General features: G+C 43.9%; 2 protein-coding genes across 6 annotated transcripts in view; one reads left to right on the top strand and one right to left on the bottom strand.

Moving 5' to 3' along the window:
• The window catches only part of LOC126531136 (glutamate receptor ionotropic, kainate 5-like), a 193,160-nt gene that overhangs the window by 29,843 nt on the left and 136,779 nt on the right, over nucleotides 1-26,538 (bottom strand). The window lies entirely within an intron of this gene.
• LOC126532072 (transmembrane protein 145-like) lies at nucleotides 502-25,463 on the top strand. Its single transcript, XM_050179764.2, has 14 exons — nucleotides 502-670; nucleotides 2,174-2,248; nucleotides 2,648-2,722; nucleotides 4,956-5,141; nucleotides 7,794-7,875; nucleotides 12,397-12,468; nucleotides 13,271-13,420; nucleotides 15,871-16,043; nucleotides 16,592-16,764; nucleotides 17,193-17,313; nucleotides 18,878-18,937; nucleotides 20,589-20,768; nucleotides 22,024-22,095; nucleotides 25,307-25,463. Exons 1-14 carry the CDS (start codon nucleotides 569-571, stop codon nucleotides 25,424-25,426), a joined length of 1,641 nt encoding a protein of 546 aa, XP_050035721.1. The 5' UTR covers nucleotides 502-568; the 3' UTR covers nucleotides 25,427-25,463.

Genomic DNA, 26,538 nt, shown 5'->3' with positions numbered 1-26,538 from the left:
TTCGATGGGGGCGTAATGCGAAGACACCCGTTTACTTAGATTTAGGTGCACGTTAAAAAAAAAACCCAGTGGTCCAAATTTCCGGACTCTCCCACTACCGCATGCCTCATAATCAGCTCGTGCTTTTGGCACGTAAAACCCCATATTTAAAAAAAGGAAAACAAAGCTTAGCATGAAGTATATGTGACGTGTTCATGCTGCAGGGCTACACGACGGAAATGACCTAACATAGTAACAATTTCAGAATATGTGCACCGAACATATCTACAAGCCAAGCCACTGCAACCCGAGAGGCCCAAAAGAGGGTGAAAACTTTGCTAAGTGATGCGTGAGACGTCGAATTATTAGCTTCTCGCGCGAACAAACGGCGGCACGCCACGAACGTAGCTTCAATGCCCACTAAAGCGTTCTCAAGCTGTGGACGGGCGCTCGATCACCGGCGTCCCCATGACGACCGGGCTCAACGCCAAACAAGTCGCGCACTTGTGTCAGTGTGCTTGGTGAGCGAAAGCCGAGCCAGTCCCACTGGCTGGCTCTATGTGAGCCTCGCTTCGCGATATCGCTTGAAATGATCATCGGTGCTACTGTGGCAAAGGTAATTGCGCCGCTTCTGTTTCTTGCAACGACGAGCCACAGCAAAATTGTCCGAGGGGTGCTCAAGACTTCGGAGGTGAGTGAACGGTCACTTTCATTTGGGCTGCTCGTAGCCCTAGCAGCAATGAGCTGGGTAAAGTTTCCTCGAACTACATTGATGAAAATAACAGTACGTGAGGCAAAAGTTTAATTCTGGTGCTTTACTTCCCCCCATCCCTGTTTGAATCAAAGAGGCACTACCGGCCGGCAGGCACTAGGTTCATTTTGACGACCTCAGTTTCTATTGAGAACGAAAAGTGTGCGGTATGAAATAAGTAGGCAAGGTGCAAACATCAATAAATATAACTCCTGTAAGGCCACCATGATTTCCAACATCTGGTTGCGGCTGACGTTTTCCATTACTTCTTTCCTGAAGTGATGTGACACTGTATCCGTGGGGTAAATGTTCCCGTTGGTGAATGTTCGCTCGGGATGACATCTACAGCCACGAAAACTGAACAAAACCATGACCATACGCTGACAGAATATTCGTTTCACACTGAATGTTTTCGAAATTCTTTTTTTCCTCTTGCTACTTGAGAGTACAACAGCTTGAACCCTTCTGTCACTAAACTTACAACTTTAGATTTATTTTTGAAAGCGATACAGGATTGCATTGACAATAAATTTTGTATCTGTTAAAATTTTGTTCAAGCTGCTTTGAAATCTTACCATTGTTATCATTTATTTGACATATTTCATTTTCTTGTACTGCCCCTATTATGTACCTATTCTTGTATACGACTATTGTACATGCCCCTCCTGCTGTGGTCCTGTATAGGATTAGCATTATGTGAAATAAATAAACTGACAAAAGTATTCATCTTTACATATATTTTTGCTTGCGATACCCTAGCTTTTATATCATGATAAAAAAACGATGCACATCGAATAAGCGTCAAAATAGGAATGCGTAAGTCATTACTTGTCAGAGCTTTTGCTGTGGACATTTACAACTTTTCTTTCTCTTATGCACGGCTTTACTACTGGCTTTCACCACAACAGGACTGTTCAATGGCGAATAACTTTCGATCCCGCTGTTTTGAAACTCAGAGTTCACAGATCTGTACAAATCAGTTCAATTTGAGGAAGTTGCAGAAAAATGACGATAGTATTTATAATAGCTATGTTTCTTTAATGCTTATCCATGAGACGTATAAGTGAGATTCTTTACACCATGTAGAAAAACGGTACTCACCATCGGATCTATTAAATGCGTTTGTAGACTGCTGTCCTATATTGATAATATAACGGAACGCTGACCTAGAAGGCTGTACAGGCCCTACTATGTCTTTTGCACAACAAGCCCTGCTACAAGCTTCTATAGCGCCGCCTACTTCTGAGTTGAGGAAAAGTTACCGAAATCATTCATGAGCTTCAGTCTGGAAGTAGGAATAGAAACAAGCTTGTTTTTTCTCACTTTGTCTTTCATTTATCTTGTCTTTTTTTTTTGTTACTGAAAGCACCTAGAGACAATATACTGTGAGGCTATGTAAATGACTTCACCGGGCTTCAATTATTGTGACTTTTTACTCCACAGAACTGGGCATTTCTGACGAGATTCTGCTTTCTGTCACTACAAGGCCATTTCATTTACGAATTCGAGTACCCAGTGGTAAGTAAGGTCATAAGGTCTTGCTGCATTTCTGTGTAATTTGAAAGCGACAGTATCCTTCTTTTTTTTTTTTTTTTTGCGACCTCGAATACCTAATTTCCGAAGTGGAGACAAAGAATGTCGTGTTATTTGATATTAAAAAATCATGGAACGCAAAACAGCTGAAATATGCGGAACTGCGCAAGCAATCGTTTCTCCCCTAAACAAGCTTTAGTACAAATTGGCTCAATGAACTAGCCTGAAATATGCAGCTCTAAGTTACAAGATATCTTTCCAGGATCGCTTAACTACTATCCCAAACTTCCAGGGGCACCCAAAACTTCATCGCTCTTGAAGAATGAGCTTTATAAGAAGCTATGGCCACCATCATAACACAAGATGTCCTTTTTCTGTTGACAGGAATACGGCCCACAGAACCTGCTCTTGTACTATGACGAGAAAGACCAGTGGCCGGCAGTTTATAAAAAACCAAAGGTAAGAGCAATTCACGGCTGTTATCAGACAATTTCAATTTCGCGTAGTATGTGAAGAACTACATGATACGTTACCGCGAGACTCCCTGCACGCATACACGTCCTATACCGAAGACTACCGAACCTGGGGTTCTTTCACGTGCACCTAAATCTAAGTACACGGGTGTTTTCGCATTTCGCCCCCATCAAAATGCGGCCGCCGTGGCCGGGATTCAATCCAGCGACCTCGTGCTTAGTAGTCCAACACCATAGCCACTAAGCAACCACGGCGGGTGAAACAAGGTATAAGTTGTTTTAAATCGAAACAGATAATAATTAAGCCGCACCCGTACCAGATTCAAAATTGAGCCATGTTTCGTTGTAGTTTGGTAGACAACGGGTGGTAATATAGCGGGAAACATTTTCTGTTGTGGGCAGCCACTAAAAGTGTTTGAACTAGCTTTTAATACTACGCGAACGGAAACGTGAATGAAGACATGGTCTACTAAGATAAAACGAATACCTAAAAGCGGTGAATTATATTTGTTTTTGGTGAACTACAGACAAGCCCGCGCAGGTACGTGTTGTTCTCAGGACCATAATGCTTCTCGTCTCTCCGAGATAAAGGTTGGCTGCCCTGCTAAAATGAAAATCAAGCGCACCATTTTCTATGCTATGTGTCGTCACACAGTTTTCGTTATTACGGGGCTGTACGTAAAGCTAAGCGATTGTTGTACTAAGTAATTGTGACTGTGTGCCACTTGATGGTGCTCTCGGACAAGGACGAATTCAATTGCGAAGATTTTTGTCTGCGAAACCCCCTTATGGGTTTCGAAACCCCCTTGTCCTTGGAATCCTCGGGCTATATTCGGCTGGATGACTATTTTTTTTTTCTTTCATGAACCTCCCACCACCTAGCAGGATTTCGCGGAACTCATTTGCCATGAGGCCTTTGCGTTTCTTGGTCGCTTATATTGCCGTTCTGGTTTTCTATGACTCGTTAATAACAAGCTATGGATGCATGTTTACATGTGCGCTCCGAACTAGAGTCCTAAATGTGAGAATAGGGAGGAATCTATCCTTCGTGACGATATGTATACGTTTAGCGCTCGTAACTCTTTGAAAATTCAAGCTCGCAATATTGCCGGCGTCTGCAGCTGCATGGCAAATACTGGGGAATTGATTATGCATGCTTCTCAGCACCGCCAAATGCGAGTACGAGCACTGATGCAGCCAAATTTGCTAAGACGAGCTATACTCGGAGATGAGCGTACATCATTCCATTCGGCGTTGTAGAGATCATGCAAGAGCTCCGCGTGAAGCTTTTTCTGACCGTCAGGCGCGCGACGCGAGATGCCAATATTTACATGCGTCCGAAACTGAGGCGCAGGCGTTTGCGTTCCGCCCATCCGGACCCATCATCCGCATTCCCTATGCACGCCCAAAGCGCACAGACACGTGGAAACGCAGAGGCGTGCCGAGCAAGTGAGCTCAGTTTCGAGTTGTTGCCGGTATTTCACCAACGGTGTTGCACTGCAGGTTGCGAGATTTTGTGCGAGTGGGTTGGTGAAACGATGAGTCATAAAGGCGAAATTATGGCATTCAAAGGTGTTATAAAAGGCTCTGGGCAAAAATAAAAAGCTTTTTGGAATGGCCAGTCGTAAGTACTAACGTAAACTCTCCATGGATGACAGCGAACTGAATTCACCATACGTTTGCATAGAACATGGTTAATGTAGAAAGAAATCTCCTAGGCTAGCCGAGTGCGCTTCGGATTTCGTACAAGATTATGAACATTTACGTGTCTTTATTGCATGGCTAATCAGCAGAATACTTCCCGCAATTATGAATATGAGAGGGAACACTTACATTCGTCGTCAATAACGCATAATCGCTCAAAATGGTTCACAATGATGGCTTACTTGGAAATTTAGCACTTAGCCCGTCCTGTGCGCTCCCTCTTCGTCCTGGCTTTTCCACCATAATCTTTAATTCGTCACAAAACAACACACCGAAGAAAACGTGTTGCGAATGAGAATTTATGCCGAACATGATCGTATTACTGTACATTAACTGTTCAAAGGCCATCACACATTCCTATGTCAATTTCGGACACACACGTCGCAAACAATAGCAAACTGATTCAGGGCTCGTTCTCGCAAAGCTCTAGTTTCACTGTATTGTAAGCTACCGATCATATAATCATGCACGATTCTTCGCCGCTCTCATCGCTTCATCTTCGAAATTGATTGCAGAGTTGTTCACAAAAGGAGGCCGTGCTCAATGCGGCCAACGGCCAGATAGTGAACTTGACAGACTACTTCGAATGGTCAAAATGCGACATCGTCGATGGCGTCTACCGCTGCAGAGACAAGAGGCGCTTCAAGTCGGCCAGGGAGAGATGGTGGTTCATTGCGATCAGCAATTGCAACGCGAGCAAGGTGAGCCCGTCTGTCGAATAATAGCGTCATTACAAAAACCATATTACCATAGCCATCGCCAGCCTTCCTTAAGTCTACTCAGGCACTCAAAGGCTAATGTAGGTACTCGTGCTTGTTGCGTCGAAAAAAGGTCCCCTTTTGCGTCCCGTCTACGACTCGGGAACAGTCATCCTCATAAATAAGGAAGGATGGCGTAACCCTTTCTTACACTGTAGATAAAACCGCCTCGGTGAGGACTGGACTATAGAGATAAGCTGGACTATAGAGATAAATATTATGCAGATCCAACGCACATCTTGGAACCTCTGTGAAGCGAAGCTTTCGCGAAGCGAATAATCGAATGATATAAATTTGTCGATTTCCTTCCAGCGCTATGGACGTAAAGGAAACTGGTGCGCACCTGTGTGGCTCTCGCGCACCTGGGCTACGCAAGGTGGCACAGGCGGCGGAAAGAGCAAGCTGGCGTTGGCACGGCGCGATTTCGACCTCATGCTGAGAGCACCGGGTTACTGTGCTGGGGGACACCTTTTCGATTCCACCGTCAGACACGTGGTTAATTTTTTTTCTTTGATTTTTTTTTAAGTATGAGCTATCTGACAAAGCGGCTGCTAATCAGCGGCCGTAGTCAAAAAATTCCAGGTAGGATTCGCATACAAATATTCGCTTCAAAACCAGGCGCCAGACGCCCTCGAATGATCCTATGCGCAAATGCAGGCGCGCCTGTCCGTTAAAGAGGACTGGGCGGCTGCTATTGATTGCTATTGAGCGACCTTATTGTCAGCGATATGCGCACCGACCGACTCGCTCGTGCGTGACCTTGGCTTCTATAGCGACGGCGCAAAGCGTCGTTGCGCGAAATCTTCGTCACCGGCGCAACGTGCCTGTGTGCGTGCGTTCGTGCGTGCGTGCCTGAACAGCGAAAACGAAGGAAGGGGCACAATATTTTAATATAATGTTACGGAACATCCCCGTAACAATATTTAAACGTTCCCGCCTTTTGGCTGGGCTGGTGCAGCAGAGCCAAACAGCCGAAGGAACAATTCTTCGACACATCTTCTCGCACATGTCCGAGGTCACTGTGTGTGAGCAGTCTCGAAAATGGGTGTAAGCGCGCGGGTGGCGCGTACTTACACTAGGCAGAAGGACGTGATCGGAATAATGCTTTGCTCACGCAGCTTGCTAACCTTTCCAGGTAAAGTTCGGTTGGCTAGCGATCCTTCTTTCCGGGCTTTCCACGCCTCGCTTTTGTCATACCTAATGGCCCTGAAAAAAAAAAGAAAACGCTTTTCTTTTTCATTATTTTCATTCTTCGTAATCAACTAGAACTTCAGGCTAAGTATATTATATTTTAATACGGAATCATACTAATGACACCCTTTTTTGCACGGACGACTAAACGACCAGGATAAGTTTCCGGAGCTAGAACCACACGACTATACACTCCGTTTCAGACTGTGATGGCTATGTATACCTTTTGCAGTGGCTGCGTTCGCGCTTAGAAACAGTTCGATGTTTTTTGACCGCCATTGAGCGAAACTGTTCTGTACATAGGTACAGTATTGAATAAAAAATGTTTTAATCCTTAAAAACGGAAATAAACAGTGACATACGGCTACTAATACGTCGTTATAAATCATTTGCTTCTTGTTGTTCTTTTTTTTCGGTTTTTTTTTTTTTTTTTTGAAGGGGGGCGGAAGTATTTGCAGCCTGTCGCGGCGGCCCCTCGTGCATGCTCGCGCGAGCAAACGACGCTGCCGCGCAGCGAAGCATTGACGGAACGCGCGGATTGATAAATTTTAGTGATCGAATTTCTTGCGTAGCTTTCGCAGCATGGCACCTAATGTTTGAAACGGAGTATAGTACGTGTAAGTACAGCGTCAAAAAATAAAGAATAAAGAAATAACCAGCTAAGGTTAAGTTTCTGCATAATGAATGTAAGCTTTATTTCGTTCGAGGGGATTGAGGATGAAGAGGGTGGGGGCCCTCAGTCCGGGACTCCGGTGCCTAGTGCGACTCGCTGGGCATGGTCGAGCAGAGCCTGTTGGCTCTCCGTATCCTCGCTTACGAGTCGGGCGTCCCCCTGCCTTTCGATGTAGTTTGCATTTAGCAAAGGTGAATTGACTTTGGCCACCATCTAATAAATAAACAAAGGCTGCATAATTATAGGAATACATGTCACTAATGCTTCGGGAGCGTAGCTCCACGTAATGTACCATTCAAAAATACATGCTGGGGCCGACAGCTGTACAAGCCACAAGTGACGTCTAGAGTTTGGGAAAACTAGGACACAGCGATTTTCAGCCGTTCTCAATACTGAAGCAAGCTGCGAACCGTGTTGGATAGAACATCCTTTTCTAGGCATCTTTGGTCCGGGAAACTGCACATATAGTGGCAGTATTTGTCAGTGTCTATTATTTAATTGTAGGCATCACGGGATCCTCGTAGCATTCCGTTCGATATACCATTATTGTCCGCTTTCTATTAGCATGTTGTCACGCATCACCACAGATTTGAATAAACACGTACATGTACAACACAGTCAAATATGCTGCCGTCCAATGTCGCACCAGTGAGACGATCAAAGCACCAATTCTCTAATAAGAAAATTTCTCTCACTCTTTGGCTCTGTTTCTTTTTTTCAACATACCGCAGGGGCTCTACCTGGAGTACACACTGGAGTTGTACAATGACGACTCAAACTTCTGGTACAAGCATTTCTCGGCCGACGAATTTCGTGAGCGCCAGCATTCTTTCCTTGCGCAAACTAAAACGCATTTGTTATAGTTACGCACTATTAGCCGAAATGTTTACTCGTTTTGGTTAGGGTCTGTATGTGCGGCTTTCGTGTGTTATTTGCTCAGCGGCTTGTATTTTAGTGCCCGATGCCCGTTTCGATATGCACACATTTTTCTAGCTTCTTTGAAAGCTTTACTTGAAAGCTTTCAAAAATTCGCCATTCTAAAGCATCCATAGGGCGTTCAACTAAAGAATTTATATGTAAACACACCAAGGCACATGGACCACTTTGTATCGAAGAAGGTTTACTACCACAGACCCAATGTCGACAACTTCTGTTTCCTTCTTTTCTTTCTTTACGACAGCTATGAAAGACGTGCCTCTCAGGTATTTAGTGCGGTGTAGCCATAAACTGATTTCACCTGTCAGTGACTCTATGGCAGCGCGACGCACTGCTACCGGCTCCTAGGACGCTGGCTTGTTTATCACTAAGCTTACGATTTTCTCAAAGGATCCGTGAAACGATTTGGACAAATTTTGCAGACGCGCAGGTTACGGCTACAGTAAAACATTAGCGCCACAATATAAGTGATGCTGCTCATATTACGAGAGCTACTAGTGAGAGCAACTAATCAGGGAACAACGGCGCACATCAAAGATTGGCGCTACATTGAAAAAGAGGCGGTGACGCGTGGATAGAGGGGTTTTTAGCGGAGAGGTTGGAGGGGCTTCGTGCGCTGGCTCCAAGACAACCGGAAGTAGACGACATCGACATAACGTCACATCACGACGCATAGCCAATGAAGGCGGAGCTTAGCCGTTATCAGTTGGCGAACGATTTGAGGAGAAAAAAGCATGGCTATGAAGGAGGGTGACTTGTAATCTTCCCTAGAATTCCTAATGTGGGACGCCTCACTTAAATTGTGGCACCAATGTTTTACTGTTGCTGTACCCTAGGCGTCCACAAAATTTGTCGAAACCGTCTCAGGGACCCATAACAACCTAACCTAACGACTCAGCACAATCGTACGAAATCGTTTCAGGTTCGCGTTAAACGCTTGCTCATCCGGGTACTGCCGCAGTTCATGCTCGTTGTCTGGATGGAAAACGAGGCCTTATAAACCCGTTATTTAGAAAATATAGAAAATAAATGTCGCGCCGACGATTGTGATTATTTTCATCTTTTTCAACATGTAACCTCGTGAAATGCTTACGTTTATGCACCGCGCAGCTCACAAGCTTAATGTCATGGATTACACCATGTTTATACATTACACCATTCACAAGCTTCGCGGAAATGCAAACGCGAAATCTGGGGAATGTGGCAATGGAGCACTTGGTGGGCGAGTTATTCGATTGAAACGGCTAAAGAGCTGCACCTAAAATACGTATATGCACCTGTTGGTTAGGAGTTTATGCAAAGAATGCGCAAGGGTGCATCCCTTAAAGGGAAGCTGAAGAGTCTGTCGAATTCGATAAGACGCTCATATACGGATGCGGGAACCTTATAAACCATGCACGTAAAATTTTGGGCGGGATTTTTCACTTAGGAACGACGTAATCGCCGATTAAAAGTGCGCTGTCGCTCCGCCCCTCGTCGAGCGCCGCGCGCTGTTGCTGACGCTGACGATGCGAGCGGAGACCGGAAACCGCGGCGTAGTGACGTCAGCACTGGTGTTCCGCTCCTTCGCAGTCTCCGCGAACGTGCCCGACCGTGCTTGTTTCTGCGTGCGTGCCGTCATAATCTGCCTCGCTCGAGCCTGCATTCCTTTGTTTGTGTGTATGTAGAGTGGTAGTTGACGTGCGCAGCATCGATAGAAGTGGTGGGCCGATCATGCCGGCGTTCTGTGCAGCCTACGGCTGCATGAACACCAGCGGTCGCGACGATGTTCCGTTACTCCCCGCAAGACAAGAAGCTTGCAGCTAAGTGGGAGGCTGCTGTGAATCGAAAAAATTTTAAGCGCTCAAGAACAACAGTGCTGTGCTCTAACCCCTTCCGTGACGACGATTACTACCAGAGTTTATCACTAATGCGTGAATGAGTGAGAGTACGGCTTTCTGCTAGCAGGCTTTCTAAACGTAGCGCGAAAAGGTCGGGGCAACGAACGCACAAAGGCGGGACGGATGCGGGCGGACTGATGGTAACTGGTCTTGGAAGACCTTATGAATACACGAACTCGTCCAAACCTGGATTTTGATTTATTTCTAGCTCCTTCGTGTTAGCACGCTGAACAGAAGGTACATGTTCATCTCCCACCCTTGACGCAGGTTTCGTCGCAAGCCGCCATTAATTTTCTATTCTCACGTGTGTTGTGAAACAGCCGACATGCAACTACCATAATGCAGTGCAAGTGTAAAGTTTTCATGTGTTTGAAAGCCGGCGCACGCCAGGACGCTGCACTCCCCCTCGCGCACAGAGAGAAACCGGCTGTCTCACGTATCCGACGGAATTCGCCGCCTTCACGGCTCCGGTTACGAGTAGCGTGCGGATGGCGCGCTGATGAAGGCCACTTACAAGAGCCGGAAAACATTTCCCGCATGTAAACCATCTGTGTAGATTGCCGACAGCTTTGGGGCAGCGCACAAATGCCGACAATCGCATCCCTCCTTGCGTTCCACGAGGAGACATGCAGGAACATAGCAGTACAGTTGTTTGCCCGGAAATGAACTCACTGGATCGCTGAATACAGCTTTGCAAAAAACATGCTCACCAAAGAACATTTCTAACACGAGGAGATGCTAACACTTCGCTTTCGTTCGCGTCGAAAGTACTGCTTGCTAGCAGCATCTTTTGCTTCTTGGAGAGCCCGGCTACTTATACATGTAGGGAGCAACGCCGAACTCCTCAGAGAAACGCACGCTCTCGAAATTTACCATCACCGTCTCACCAATCCACAGCGCCAAACCACCTTGCACCATGCTTCATGTGTGGGGGGAGCGGTCGATCCGGACGAACACCAATGTTGACGTCACGAGGCTCCCGGCCAATCACAGGTGGAAACGAGGCGCGCGAGCTGCCCGAGTCTGCTGCTGCACGTTTCGTCGAAATAAAATCTGTTTGCGCTTTCTTTCTCTCAATTTCGATGCGATATTCGAAATCGGATGGTTGAAAACCATTACGTACAGCTCTTCATTCATTTTTTCTGGAAAACTCCTCAGCTCCCCTTTAACAGCGGCGCTATTCAGACTTTGCCCAGTCACATCTTTACAACTCCGGCGACAAGACGTTGATATTTAGCTATTACTATGACGCATTTTTGTCGTCTCAACGCAGCAGTTATGCGCTCGGCTGAAATGAATGCTCGTGCTCGTTCTGAAACATGATCTCGGCTGCAAGCTAGTACCAGTCCTACCTTTGTATCAGAACATTTAAAGCACATATTGGTACAAAAATTAAGGTTCATACTAAAATTTTTTGTCTGAGCCCACTCTTACCATTATTAAAATATAAAATGCACTTAAATTTGCATGGTTGAATTTGCTGTATACAGTTACGCAGCTGTATGTCGGTATGTGTTTCGTTATTTAGTTGCGTGCAGATATGTCAGCCTTTTCGTTTACAAAACGATCGACTTCAGTTCGTGTTTTTAGATTATTGGACTCTTTGCATACTTTCACTAATTTACAGAACTGTTTGGGTCTCTGAGTGTCCTTTTACTTTCTCCTGTGCCTTCCTTTGCTACGGGTGTGTCCTTCGCAAACGTTCGTGCTACTTTATTATTTTCAGTAAGTTCTTCTTTTTGTCTTGCTTTTCCTGTGTAAATATTTTGTTTCTCATACAAAGAGGAGTAACCGTAAAGGCTTCAACCTCCTTTCTAAAATTATACCAATAAAGATAGAATGTATGAGCCTATCATTAAATCGGGAATTAGCTTGTCGTAACCAAGACGAGATAGTCTGGTATCGATGCAGCCCATGGCTCAGTGCAAATTTTCGACCCCTTCACACACCATTTTTGGCCGAATACTGTTCGCATTATACATATTCGCATGAATGGTTTTGCTAAAAGCATGCAATACGTCATAGAAAAAACTTAAGCAACATGTACCGGAAATTTCTGCTGTCACCATTGTAGTGCACGCGAAATAAGGTTTCTTCATTGAACTACTTTTGCTATAAATTCCCAATTATTTGAAACAGGTAATTTGGCATCGCTCAAGTCCACTCATGATGTTCCGAAGCAAATGTTTGCCTCATTTGGACGCCGTTACTTGGATTCTCGACCAAAGAACTACGTTTCCGCAGGTTAAATTTTGTGAGATTGCAACTAAATTTTACATTATCAATTACGCAATCTAAACTATTATTCTAAGCGGTGTCCAATGAGCGCAGAAACACAAATTTTTTAATCCTTCGAAATCAATTCCATGAAATATTTTTATACGTATTAGCTTAAAACTGCAGGTGCAGCCGTGTGTGATAATGAGTTTCCTGAGTAATCGGCATTGATAGTGCAAAAATCATAGGATAGCTCGTTCTCTGATATGGCGCTTTCTTTACTACTTCGCTTTTGTTACAGACATACTTCACACGGACATTGGTGCATTCTTTGTCTATATTATTCTCTTCGTTGCAAGCTGCTACGGGGCATGTAAGCATAGCAGACTCTTCCTATGGTTTTTACTGCTTGTAGGTAGAATAAGGAAACAATTCGTGCTCTTACTTTTATCTTGCCTTACCTCATTCGGGCATTGTTACCGCGATGTCTTAATGGTAGTAACATGTGCAAACTTTATTACATGTTTTGTGGTAAAGCTGTCCCGGCCAAATCATCACACCTTAGCATTATGGTGGGATTCTTGTCATTCCTTCTAATTGCCTTTGTGAATTTGCAGTGAACTCTAGAGTAAAATTGCAGTCTTTATTATCTTTAGTAAAAAAATAACTGTTATGAATGCACTTTAGGAATTTTCGTTGTGCTTCGTGCGCAGTAGTGATAAAGTTACCCACGAGGAATCCTGTGTAATCGAAAAATTCGAGTGTTCGTTTTTGATATATACGACATATATGCACCTCACGCATTTTTTTTTTAATCTTAGAGGTTGGATCACTCTATGCTAAATATATGTTAGTTTAAACGTTCGTGATAATATATGTCATATAAGAAATTGACCCGCAGTATGCACAATATATATGTACTTTTAACCCAATCCGGATTATTTCTGGCGTAACATTTTGCACAGGATTGTCTCAAATCATTTGTGGTGAGCTCAGGATGGCGAAGTACGCAATACTGTGACTTGAGGGGCCAAAAGACAAACGTCTCCTTTCTTGTTTCCCAAACTTGACACAAACGCAACTCACTCCCTAAAGTTTCGCACTGCCCTACGATGAACGCTGTGCATGCAAAACTTCATTTCTAATCGCTTCCTTTTATCTTTGATATGTTGCAGGTGTACTATTTTCCCGTAGCTACCTGCACACAACGTACAAGATGTTCATGGTGTCCGTACTCTGCCAATTGCTAAGCCTTCTGTGCTTGGTCACGTACTACGCCATGTATGCCGATGACGGAATCGGCATTCCTCAACTGAAGCTTCTTGGTGCGTCAAAGACTTGCAGAGTAGCCGTTACACAACTTAATAGAAGAAAAAGTTGTTATGATATGCTCCTGTTCTAAAATGCCACCGTACCTTGACTTGTTCGGAGAAAATTTCAGGTGTTAACAGCTACCGTGTCGACGTCTTCTCCCTCAAATAATAAGGTGCTCAATTATCAAAGAATGGTCGCATGAGGTGATATGAAAAGCTTTCCGGCAACAAAGCACATTTGGAACGTGCTTAAACAGTTAATATAATAAACAGAAACCAAAAGCCACGTACTCCAGTTCCTGCGATTAGACGCTATACTCTATCTGATTCGTTCGTTGCAGCACCGTGGAAGCTGCAGGAATATTTAGCCAATAGAAAGGCCGAACACCCCTCAAGACTTAGTTCATCTCCGCCGCGTCGCCTGGCTCAGCGTCTGTTGACGCAACAAATGTTTTGGCCTTGTAACCATAAGCCGCGCTTGCACGAATGCGACAGCGGGGCTTCGCTTCGGCTACATGCTTTCTCAGCAGTTCATCGCAGCCTCGTTAGCCAGTAGTATGAGCGAATTCCCTTATAAATGTTCACCCGCGCCGCATCGACTGCTCAGCGTCTATGTAGCGTTTGCTCGCCACGTTATCAAGTCTCATACTATAGCGGAGTAGTAAATTAATCACGCAGTGAACACTTAGGCATTTACAGCTTTCAACATCGTCAACGCATCTCTAGCGCCAAAATTTAGACGCCATCAACTGGAAATCAAACCGCTCTTACGGCTCGTCGCCACCCGTGTGTTTACAGCAGCTTCAAAACAAAGAACGTATTTCAATAATAACCGCAAAGCATACCTGATCCTTTAAAATTAGCGTCTAATGAGAATAAGCGATGGCAGATTTTACCACTTATTTCTTGCTGTCAGGGCGGAGAGCAGTAACATGTGCGAATTCAGATCAAAGCGGGCAGTTTACTGTATGGGACGCTGCCATGATGCTACGTAATCGCGGTTAGAGTACCTGAGACGCTTACTCGCGGTAACCTACACACTATTTTGCGGTATGCAACGTCCATGCGCAAAGGGCCTAACATGTCACGTATCGCTCTAACGTATCATGTACCAAACAAAAATGAAAATCTCATATCTCTCTAATAATCATACAGCTACTCCCGGAACTATGTTTCACTGCGCAATGATAGTGCCTCTGCCCACCTCGTACCTTCGGCAGCACTACAAGTTACTTCTGAAATAGAGTACAGCTAATCTATCTATCTATCTATCTATCTATCTATCTATCTATCTATCTATCTATCTATCTATCTATCTATCTATCTATCTATCTATCTATCTATCTATCTATCTATCTATCTATCTATCTATCTATCTATCTATCTATCTATCTATCTATCTATCTATCTATCTATCTATCTATCTATCTATCTATCTATCTATCTATCTATCTATCCAATGACACAAAAGAAAGATTTTAAAAACACACAACATGTTAAATTTTGATACACAAATACAATATCACATTCAGTAAAGAAGGATATTAACGTCATTAGGTCACATGGCTGTAACGACATGTCACTCTATGGCCCAAGCAATTTTTCGACGCCGAAAGGAAGATCACCAAGGCGACTCATTGCTAAGCTATACTCAGATCTTTGCTCCTTAACGTCGAGACAGGTTATGAGAGAGTGTTCTACGTTCGCCCGTGAATGGCCGCACGCTCAACATATCTGAACGGCGTATACGACACAAAAGACTTAGACGATGGATCAGAAAGCCTACCGACGGCAAACGCAAGCAGAGATGAAAAACTGCAGACATGGTTCATTTTATAAACAAAAGGTATGTTAATAAACTGACATCAAATGTAGAAAATTCGCTGGACTTTAGTTGTTTCGTTGAAATTTCAGCTGTCGTCAACTGAATTTGGTGTCACACAAGCGCAATAATGCGCCCCATCGCAGTATTTCCTGCGATACCAACACGTCCAGAAATTCATTGCAGCCAGGTATATATATATATATATATATATATATATATATATATATATATATGTGTGTGTGTGCAGAATGCGTGGTGTACAGAAAGTCGTCCGCGAGTACACCAAGTCATAGCAAAAAGTAATGAAAGGGGTAATCGACGACCATCCGCTATGGAGCCATCGAGGTGCGTTTTCTTTGCACACTATATCTGTCAAAATCATGATCGTCACTCAATATTTCCATGCTCTTTTTGTAAGGATATTTACACCCAAAGCAATCAATGTATTACGAAGCAGTATCGTCTTCAACTGTACCTCTCAGTGCTACTAAAGCAATTGAAGCTAGCAAGGTAGTTTTTTTAAGTACGTGGTGAATACAAAGTACAGTCGATCTAATGAAAGCTACATAGTAAATACGTATACACTAATTACTTATCAATCTGATGTCTTTCTTTAACTTGACTCCTCTGTTCGCAGGCAGGATGCTGTCGTCAAGCAGCACACTTGTGTTCCTCTTACTGCTTATTCTGGTGGCAAAAGGCTACACAGTAACCCGAGGCAGACTGAAAGCCAGTACGTCAGCCAAAATCGGGACTTTCATGACACTATACGTGGTCGTGTACACGGCACTCTTCATCTATGAACGTCAGGTGAGTTAGTCATACAGGGAATACCTGGCTTTCCTTTCATTACATCTTTTGTTGCAACTTGCAAGATAGAGCAAAGTGTAAGCAGGCCTTTCACTAAACCCACAATATGTATGAGTAACTAAAAAACAGCCCGCCGGCTATCATCTTGCGCAATTACTTACCCTACGTTATTTTCAGGAGCCACCTTCGTCACATTGTCCATTGTATTTAAAGCTTTATACTCCGTGACATCCGCTGTTGCACCTCATTTCTCTTATCACATTGTTCTCCTCTGGCGTTATACATGGTAGCCGCGACACGAACGCATTTTACAAAATCATCACGCCGTTCTCCTGCATGATAAGGAAGGTGTATCATTTCAACCTGCATAGTTATGCAAATTACTCACGAGGCCACGGAATAATATTTTAGATTCGATGTCCTGAACTCACAAGTGTATAAAACTGACACAATCAGGCATTTACTTTCATAGTCGACAAAATATCTCCGCTACTCAAAGAAGTCAGTGTTCTCCGCCCTTCGACGCATATATTGAACTCTGCGTGCAGTACTTCGACCCCGGAGAAGTGCTGTACCTGTACGAGAGCCCAGCCGGCTACGGCATCGTGGCGCTGCGCCTTGTCGGTTGGGGCTGGTTCGTGTATGCCACTGTGTTCACGCTGCTTCATTACCCGGAGAAGACGGCCTTCTACACGCGGCTGTTTCTCCTCTACACGGTCTGGTGAGCGTTTATGACTAACTTCGTGCGCGTGCGTTCTCCAGAAATTTCCCATAAATTCGTGTCAACTGGTTCTTTACGCAAGATCGCTGCCACCACGACGAACGAAAGTTCTTGTACTTGTGCACTACGTTACACAAGGAGTTTGATGGGACATAATTACCTGCGTCTATATCTGTAGATTCGCAAAATATGCGTTCCTGGTGTTCGCATCATTCGGGAACAACAGGGCTCCGACAAATCGGGTGTTCGCAGTGTGTGCTGTATAATAAATTATCGCTAATAACACACAGCTACCAATGGGACTGCACTGCATTGAGTTTTCACAGCAGCATCACGCCAAATCAACTGCACGGTAATATTGTTGACGCTAACAAAACTGGTGAATATTTAGAAAGTTATCTAACGCATCAATGCCGAAATTGATGCAGGTTGCTCTCGGCACCCGTCATCATATTGATTGCAGCCTTTGTGGTGCCAAAGTGGATGCGAGAGAAGGTCATCAATTTCGTCGAGCTCATGGTCATCTTCTTTGCCCACATCGTCTTTCTCGTGAGTTTCTAGCAAGTCTCATTAATCAGGAATTCGATCGCACGTATAAGGTCCCATTTAAATGCTCGAGCCCTGCTCATTACAGCTTCGAGTCACCAAGGGTAAAGCCAAGCATTCGAAATGATGCTCCTGGAGTGCAAAAAATGCGTTTGTCCAAGCGAGATTGGCCTTATATATTCATACAGTTTAGACATTTTGGTGTGTACTTTGTCGTACAATGCTAATTATTATCTTTCACGAAAGCATATTATTTAACACCGTGGGAGCTGTGGTGAAGAACATACGGCACTGTTTGGAGCTACAGCGGGATTCTGATTCTGAAGTTAATGGACGAATAACAACTAATTTATTCACTTCGAGAAAAAGAGCGAAATACGATTTTTTTTCACACCACGTATCTTCTCACAAGAATGGCATAAATATGTCTCGGTCTGTTTTATAAATTACAGCAAGCTTGGTCCCCGTGAAAGGGACGTTGAACCCGCTGCTGCTCAAATTTTGTTTGTACACGAAACACACAAATATACATCTTGCGTATCTCCACGAGAAAAGAGAACTGTTAAAAAATTCCTCTGTACATTTTTATACTGCCTCCACTTGGTGCCGGAGATCATTTGTATTGCGGAGATTTCGGGAACACCCAACTCCTAAAGGCAATCAAGGAAAATTCGGCAGTGGGCTATAATTTGTTCGACATATTTAACACTTTTGCGCAAAGCGACAAAGGGACATGACTTAAGCGAGAAAAGCAACACGCTACACCTGAGCGCAAACTAACAACGGTTTTAGTTTTCAGAAAACGGGGCATACATATAGCCTACTCGCATGCGCAGAGATGCCCTCCCCAGTCTACCAAGGCCCTCTATTGTCAATGATTAAGCTGATCTCTTTATTGATGAGGGATATAGACGGCCGGCTGACACATGCGCCGTGTGAGGCCATCTATATCATTCAGCAATAAAGAGATTAGCTTAATCACTGACAATAGAGGGCGCAGGTAGACTGGGAACAACATCTCTGCGCATGCGAATAGGCTATATGTATGCCTCGTTTTCTGAAAAATAAAACAGTTGATAGTTTGCGCTCAGGTGTTCTGTGCTGTTTTTCTTGCTTAAGTCCTGTATCCTTCATCGCTTTGCATAGAAGTGTTAATTACCCTAAAGGCACAGTGCGATTAATAATCTGTTCCACACTTCTGCATATTGTAGGCAGCTTGTCGTGCCTGACGTTTTTAAAATTTCTAGCCCTAAATGTGCTAACTGTGGTCAAAAATTCTTTGAGGGGCTGTTTTCACGCCCCCAAGATTATTTAGCTGTCCAAGTCCAAGTGCTGTGCTTCAAGGCTGTAGCACAGACGCTTAATTGCGGTGTGCCGGACCATGTAGACATTCCCAGCAAGACTAATGATCTGCTCCACCAAGTCCAGATTAACTGTGCTTTCTCATTTCAGTTTCAACTTCGACTTTTCTGCCGATCAGATGTACCTCGTGAGGCACTGACTCCTTCGGGAATTAGTGTAACTTAAATCTGTTCTCATTTTTAACCTATTTCCTGTTTTTTTACAGATCTTGACAAGACCGTCCAAAGCCAACAAGAATTTCCCTTTCCACGTGAGGACGACGCAGGTATGAACACAATGAGCACATGAAGCTATCCCGCGTACACCGACTATTTGATCGATTCTTTCTTACGAGGGCTAGCCCAACTGCCTGTCAACGTCACATATTTAGGTTTTTGTGCTACGCATCTTATTGTGTCTTCTTATCAATGCTCCATAATGTTAGCAGTGTTCAGAGCTATTTGTTACTAGCACTATCACTGTCTTTAGTGGTAGCAAAGCTATGATAGTCATTAATTGGGATGCACATAACTGGACCACAATATAGGTGAATGGCCATTAACTTCGCACCCACTTCGTCATGCTACCAGAGCGTATCAGCTATCTATTGTAGACAATACATTAACAGCCTAACTGCACCTAATCATATAAAGCTCTATTAAAATATTGGCTACCCGTGCTTTCTCTCTCATCCACCTTTCCGTTTTGAAGCATTAAATGCTTTCGGCTCCCGTTGTCGACGACATTCAAGTGGCCTTGAGCCAAAAGCTAGAGCCGTTATCCGGGCACTCAAACGAGAACATCGGGACAAGGTGCGAGAACAAAACGAGATCATCTGGGCAACCTGTCAAAACTTAAGAAAATGCGGTCTCTGGCCCCCAACCCTTTGTACAGGACTTCATTACATACGCTAGTTACTGATCAAACAAGTTATAAAAATATTGCTTCCGAGTTCTTCCTTATGTTTGTTCACAACATCTCTCAATCTGTAACTTCTAGTGCGCTAAAATTTTTTTGTCATTGCCAATAGCGACGTTCAAAGGCAGATACAAGGCACCCCATACTTTATTGTCATGTTTTGGCGCTGAGACAGGGTTGCCTGTGCTCTTTTGAACGCCAGTGGGCCGTGAGTTCCGCGGGCGCGGGTTTTGCGTCGCCTCAAGAGATGGCGCCACGCTGGCGCCACGCTGCGTGGCACCTCCTTCAGGCGCTTTTCTTCTTCTAGCTGGGCAGTGCGCTCTGTCTCCTTGGCGTCTTTCGCTGCCTGTCGTGCCGCCTTCAGCCGGTTTTTTTCTTCTAGCTGGGCAGCGTCCCTATAGACCAGTGCACATGGTGCGGTGTACCGTTGCGAACATGCACTACACCCATTTTAAGATCGTGGCCAATATCATCTCCAACCAACCTGTTTTGCCGGTTGCCATTTCATGCTTACATCCACTCTCAATTACGGGAAAGCCAGCAATTTTCTTTTTCATATTTCTTAAAGTCATGGCTACAATTTGTTCGTTCGATCGCTTGTTCCAAAGTCATCAGCCTTGCTTCTCGATTTTTATTATATTCCAGTTTCCAGCCTGTAAGATACCACTGGCAGAAAATACAGATTTTTTTTTTTCAGTAATCAGGCACGCTTCCAGTACTCTTGAAAAGAGCGATCGAATTCATTCGTTTGGAGTCATAATATACAATCGGCGGGTACAGACTGCGACGCTTAGAGGTCGCTGAAAGACCCGTTCATTATGCTGTTTACTAAGAATGGGATCATGACTACAATCATGATAATTATCATAGCCGTTGAATGTCCTGTGCCATGATTTGCATCTTATTAGGAGCTTCGGTCACTGTTTGAGCTGTATTGATTTGCATCGGCAAGTAAATATGCACTGCAAAAGAATGTAATTCGACATAGGTCATGTTATTTCGATCACTCAATACCTCAGGTGGACGTTGTACAGCATCCAACCATCGACCGGTTCCCACACCACGCGTACGCGCCCACAGAGTCCGTGATCGCTGAGCCAGCACCTGGCACAGTCGCCGCAGTGGCAGCAATCGACTATGCGACACTCTTCGGCGGCGCAACTAGACACGAGCACGAGAACAACAACTGGCAGCAATTGGTGAGTGATCTGAAATGTGGAGGGGGTGGTTTGTGATAAAAACTGGTTTTTGACAACAGAAACTGTTCATGTGCGTAGTTCTGCATATTTGGTCCATATTGAAGTACGTGAAGTAAATTTATGACAAATTCACAATAGCAAAACTTCGCCAGTGGGAGATCGGGTTGCCACTTTCGTAACGTACTGTCATAACTGCAAGCCGGCCGGAAGTCCGATAACCGAAAGCGTTTATTAATGGAATGAAGCGATATAAGTACATATGGAAGTAAGTCACATAAACTTCACGTGTTAGTAGTCGGGGGGTATCATGATGGCTGCTCAATCTGTCCACAATAACAATCTCCGTTTCATATTTTTTTTCGCGGCAACTACAAGCTGCTAAATGCGAATTCCAGTTGAAATTATTTGCTGCAACCAATAAGTTTGGTGGTTTGTTTTAACCAAAGTAAGACTACGACGTGGAGTATTAAATAAAAACCTTGAAAACCGACTCAATTTTTCGCACACAGTGCATAATACTTTCGTAGTTGACTGCAGGAGTGACATATCAAATCGAAATGCAGCCACAACATGCAATATTTTGTGAACGTGTTGCTGGTGTGGTGTCGTATCTGGATCGGGCGCAGTGACGTTTTTTCATTGACTATGGCTGAAATACCTTGACTGGCTTTTTCGCGCACTTTATGAACGCAATCACATGTCTTCTGAAAAAAAGTGCAGAGAAGTTACAAATACAGGCTTTCCGATAACTTTTTAGACAATGATGTTAAATGTAATATGTGATAACACAGCTTATAGATTAGAATTAGAATTCCGCGGAAATTTTAATAAATATGGATACTGCGCGGTACGTAATTCACAGCTGGGGCCACGAGACAAAGACGTAAAAAAGCACCTCTTGTTGCTATTTCATACAATATCTCGGTTGACTCAACTTTTAGTGTTGCAGGGGAGTTTCAAAGAAGTTTGAAGTCGGAAAGATGGCAGCCTATTTTTTTGCATATGGGCTCGACTATTTCGGAATACTAGGCATTTCTTAACAATTGTCATGCCTTGAGTAACATAAATTACAAATAGAAAAAGGCCGAGTGCTGCACAGTTTTCTACCACGTTCAAATTAGCTGTTTTACTATGATTTGTCAGAAAAACTGTAAATATTAACGACAACAAATTAAATTTTAAACATTACCTTTTGATTTCGAAGCTATAGTCAGTAGGCCACTGAATGATCTCATCGTTCTTGTTTTCTTTTCAGAAAAATTATCCAAATCAACTCAGTGTGACACACATGCTCGATCACTTGAACGGACACGCAGGAGGAAGCATGGTAAGCGTAAAATTTGTGCGACACCATTGTGGCTTCGGAGAAGCATTGTTACGAACCTGTTATTGGCACCTTTTACATGCGCAGGATCTCAATTGGCGCTATGACGCAATTTTTTTTTTCACAGAACAAAATATTTTGTTGCTTATAAAGTGCGGAAGTGTAAGATAAACCAATATGTAGAGGTTTTTGCTACATTGAACATCGTGCCTTTAGAGCATTCCAACCAGGGTATCGCCATTTGCGAGTGTGCGCGCTGAAATTAGATGAATCACGCGAAATCTCGCGGTAGCTTTTCACGCGCCGAAAAGTTCGGCTGCACACATGTTGCGTAATTCCTTCCGGCTCTCACTGATCATGTTGAAAAGGATGACTCGGTCCGTAGTATACATTTTCAAGCAGCGAATCCACATTATTCAAATCAAATAAAGCGTGCTGAGGCAACTACTACTGCTACAACAACCACTACGACTATTACAAACTGATTACTTCTACGGTTATCACCACCACACCCCCGCTACCAATACCAGCTGTGTAATTACCTATTAGCGGCTCTTACAACAAGTCCTGGCATTGGAAGTGTATAGTGGTCGCTTTAGTGATGAAGAGACAACACACAACTTGGCATGTTAGTGCCCAGCGACAGCCGAGAATGGTCATCTTTCAGACGATGTCACGTCTAAGAACACTGATGCTTACTACCTCTTTTTTACCGATTCCATCCAGTGAAGCATCAATTAGGCTTGCCCATAAGAGGCGCGCTTATGGGTCTGAAACGTTCTTATCTGCGACAGTGTCATGCTCCACACTCGGACTATTGCTCAGATCAAAAGAATCTTATTGAGACCAGTATATCTTTTTAATAACCCTAAGAAACTTGATGAATACCAAACCTTCATGAATTACATATCTTCTACAATGCTTCGCACACCGAAACATTAGGTATAATCTCCAATTTCTTCATTCGGTTGTTATAAAATTACGCTGCCTTGCCAAATTACCGACTCACACGCGTAAGCCTCCGCAAATGACCTACAGCCGCTGCTACTTCTTTTATTGCAGCCTCCCGTTAGAACATCCTAGGATTCGTCGCTCACCTACTTTTTCTCCTTTGCTCTTTTGCTTTCTTGTCCGCTCAACCGTCTGTGCTCAACTATAAAGTCAAGGGTATGTTGCTGTCGTACCTGAACGCACGAAAAGCACGACGTATGTTTGTGTGCCTGCGAACATCACCGCACGCGTGATCCGTTTGATAAAGTCCATTAACGTGTCTTCCACAATTTCCTGCACTCACAAGCAAACACGTTGGCGTAAATTGCAGCACGTTCAGAGCTCGTTTCTTGCGGGCCTTATCAGATGTCTACGACATTTGCACAGTATTATCTTAGTGTTCCGACTTCACATCGCTACTTCGCAAAGACAACTAATCAACCGTGCTTTAGTGCACTACTGCCAAGGATAAAGCTTAGAGCGTTGTAATTCTCCGTAACGAAGACACCGTCTGAAGGTTGGTACTCATAAAAGCTCTTCAAAAGTGCTCGCGCAAGTAAGCATCTCCAATGCAGATCGCTGAAAGAAGGGAACATTACCGTGCATGCTCAATAGTAATGTGCGCCATTTTTCTGCAAATATGATATAGGCTGGATTTCTATAAAAGCTGCTTTTATATATAGTATATAGCGTATAGTATATAGCGTATAGTATAGAAAGCGTATAGTATATATTTGCTTTCTTTTTTCAGATATCTGTTATAAGTTTACAGGTATTAAGAACTTCTGCCCATCCGTTTCATTGCGGGTACGGCCCTCTCTGTATGCTGTAACCTAACGCTTTGACAGAACTTGCTTTTACAAACTCTTCACTGACGATCTCAGAGCTTCGATTTGCCATCTCAAGTTCTAAGAGTAACACTTTTTTTTACACAGAGACAGAGGATAGACCGCAAAGCTCGCGTGTGCACAGAAGTGTTCTTTATCTTTGCACCAGCTCCACGTGAAAACTTTCATAACATTAATTCTCGTGTTCGCTTCTGTAAGAAGCGCCATTCATTGGTCTTCACAGCCAGTTGAACGGCATTTGCACACACGCACCACGCAAGACGTTTCGCGTAACGGTGCAATCACTAACTTCTAAGAAGCAAGGAATGTTTATACTCGGAATGATCCATGGTCGTAAATTCTTGGGTGAGAATGCAGTAGCACTCGGTTCAAAAATTAATAATGCAAGCGAACAAATATAGTAGCGGTTCCAGCAATAGTTATTCTGTAACATTTTTTATAAGAGAGCTTATTTTAAACAGTACTCTTTATCCTTTCTCAGTTATTTGTTTAGTGAGAAAGCCCGAGAGAGTTGCGAGAACATGTAAGAGGGAACGTCTGGTTATATAAGTGTTGCATGCGATAAAATATGTAGTGACAGTTCGAATAGCCATCATAAGAAGTAATGAAAGAATGTTTTTACATCGTATGGTTAAGCTTATTCTTTAAATAACTGAAGTATTGCAATAAAGCGGTGATAACCGAAGATTTCACTATGTTGAAGAAATCGTTTACCATATCGAATGCGTGTCATGGAATCAGATACAGACTCGCATTATGACCGTGCCTATTCCTATGTTGACCTACTTCGCTTTTTTTTACGTATGGAACGCTCGCAACGCCACCTGTATATGCAAAATCAAAATATTTACAAATACCTCAGATGCATGCGCACCTACCGCCGTTCTTTCATTGCGTACACCGCGCACAAGACAGCTGTGTGCACATGGCCAATATCTCTCAGCTTACTTAGCATGGCAAGCTGTCAGTGCATCAGCCGTTGTGTAGCTTTGGTTCTGCCTGCCACCTGAGTGCAACACTTTGCTCGGTTTTGCCTTGTTATTTGTTGAACAGATGTCACAAAATACAAGTCTTGAGTCACTTCTCTTTTAAAGCTAATGTTATTTCTGTTGTATTTCAGCTGCCTTTCTTCATTCCTATTAAACTTGTTTTGTATGTTAAACTACCTTTCATTGGATCTCAAGTTTTTTCTCTTAAAGCACTGAAATTGGAGGAGAGGAAATAAATTTCATACGTAATAAATGAGCCACGCCTAGAGAGGTGTAAGCGACGCGCAAACTTTCTCCCAATTCAATCAAGGAGCTTTATCGCAATATAAGTAAACCAGATGACTGCGGTCGCTATTGCCAACGCACTCGTGTCCTGGTCTCTTGCAGCCTTCAGCGACACACGTTTCACATCTCACAGAAGAGAATTCCGAAGAATCGCCAGCGGCACCGGGCGAGAGCAACGACCTCCCAGAGGCAACTCCGGGCGTGCGCGAGCATTTAATATAAACTGATGTGACTTTCAGTATTAAAGTGATTTCTAGCAGTTGGTGATACTCGTACCCTTACGTTGCCAAAGACACAGAATTCCAAACTTTCGGTTGTGTGTAGTGTTCTCTGTGTGGCGTCCGCTTTCGTGTCGTTCAAGAGATCGTACAGTAAAGCGCATCAGATTTCCCAGCGAGAACTCTTTATTAACAAGATAACAAACGATACAGTAATTTCGCGTACGGCTAAATGTTTGTCATGCGTGTAGCTTCCCACTTCAGGCAAATTATTGTATGGTAGATATTGCTAGCTCTCGAGACCCTAACACAGGGCTGCAACACCCAGAAGTTCGTTCGTTTTCTCAGCGTGCCTTGTAATGCCACGATGGACGCTTAAGATCGAAAGCAGCTCTTGTTGAGACTCATAAAAGATAACGGGGAAGGTACTCTCCGCACTTGCGTGCCTACTCGGAATATCATGCAAACAGTAAAATATCGCGTGCTCTACTTGTTTTCGGGACGTTTCGAGCGCTGTCAGCAGCTCCAGCAGTGCGGAGGGCGAGCAATGTGAACAACGCGGCCTTTCAACGGCAGGAGATAGCGCGCTGCTCTAGACGCCGAATGTTTCAATGCGATCAAGCCATTAGTGCGTGGGCTGATTTGCCCATTGGATTTGCCGTGCATCACTGAACGGCATGGAGCTAAGCAGTAAGGTCACACAAAATATCTTCGGATCGCAAACACTGTTGAAATCGAAGCTTTCGCTTATGTCTGTGAAGAACGCTGTTCCTGCTTAGCAATCATTTGCAATTAGAGACCACAGAAACCAGTTAAACCCATTTTGAATGGAAGCCGCCTCGCTTATCGTAAACTCGTTGTGCTCCATCGTGTACAGGCCACGCATCACGACGACGGAACGACACCCGACGACAGGAAGAGAACTGCATGACAGCGACGCAATGACAACGATGGAATGTCGACGACGGCATGACGACAATGCAAAGATGACAACTGTACGATGACGTCGACGACGGAACATCAATGGCGATGTCATGGGATGACGACGACTACAACACGGCGGCGCTGTGACGAATGTGATGACGGAGCTGGAATGACAACGAAGGAATGATGACG

This window comes from Dermacentor andersoni, chromosome 5 (genome assembly GCF_023375885.2).
Source record: "Dermacentor andersoni chromosome 5, qqDerAnde1_hic_scaffold, whole genome shotgun sequence".
NCBI lineage: Eukaryota > Metazoa > Arthropoda > Arachnida > Ixodida > Ixodidae > Dermacentor > Dermacentor andersoni.
This window is presented reverse-complemented; position numbering and strand designations above follow the sequence as displayed.

Bases quoted from the DNA above. Each gene is read 5' to 3' on its own strand.
- LOC126532072 (XM_050179764.2), top strand. From the start codon at position 569: ATGATCATCGGTGCTACTGTGGCAAAGGTAATTGCGCCGCTTCTGTTT. The intron at 671-2,173 runs GTGAGTGAACGG...TTTACTCCACAG, and splicing joins GGGTGCTCAAGACTTCGGAG to AACTGGGCATTTCTGACGAG. The intron at 16,044-16,591 runs GTGAGTTAGTCA...CTCTGCGTGCAG, and splicing joins TCTTCATCTATGAACGTCAG to TACTTCGACCCCGGAGAAGT.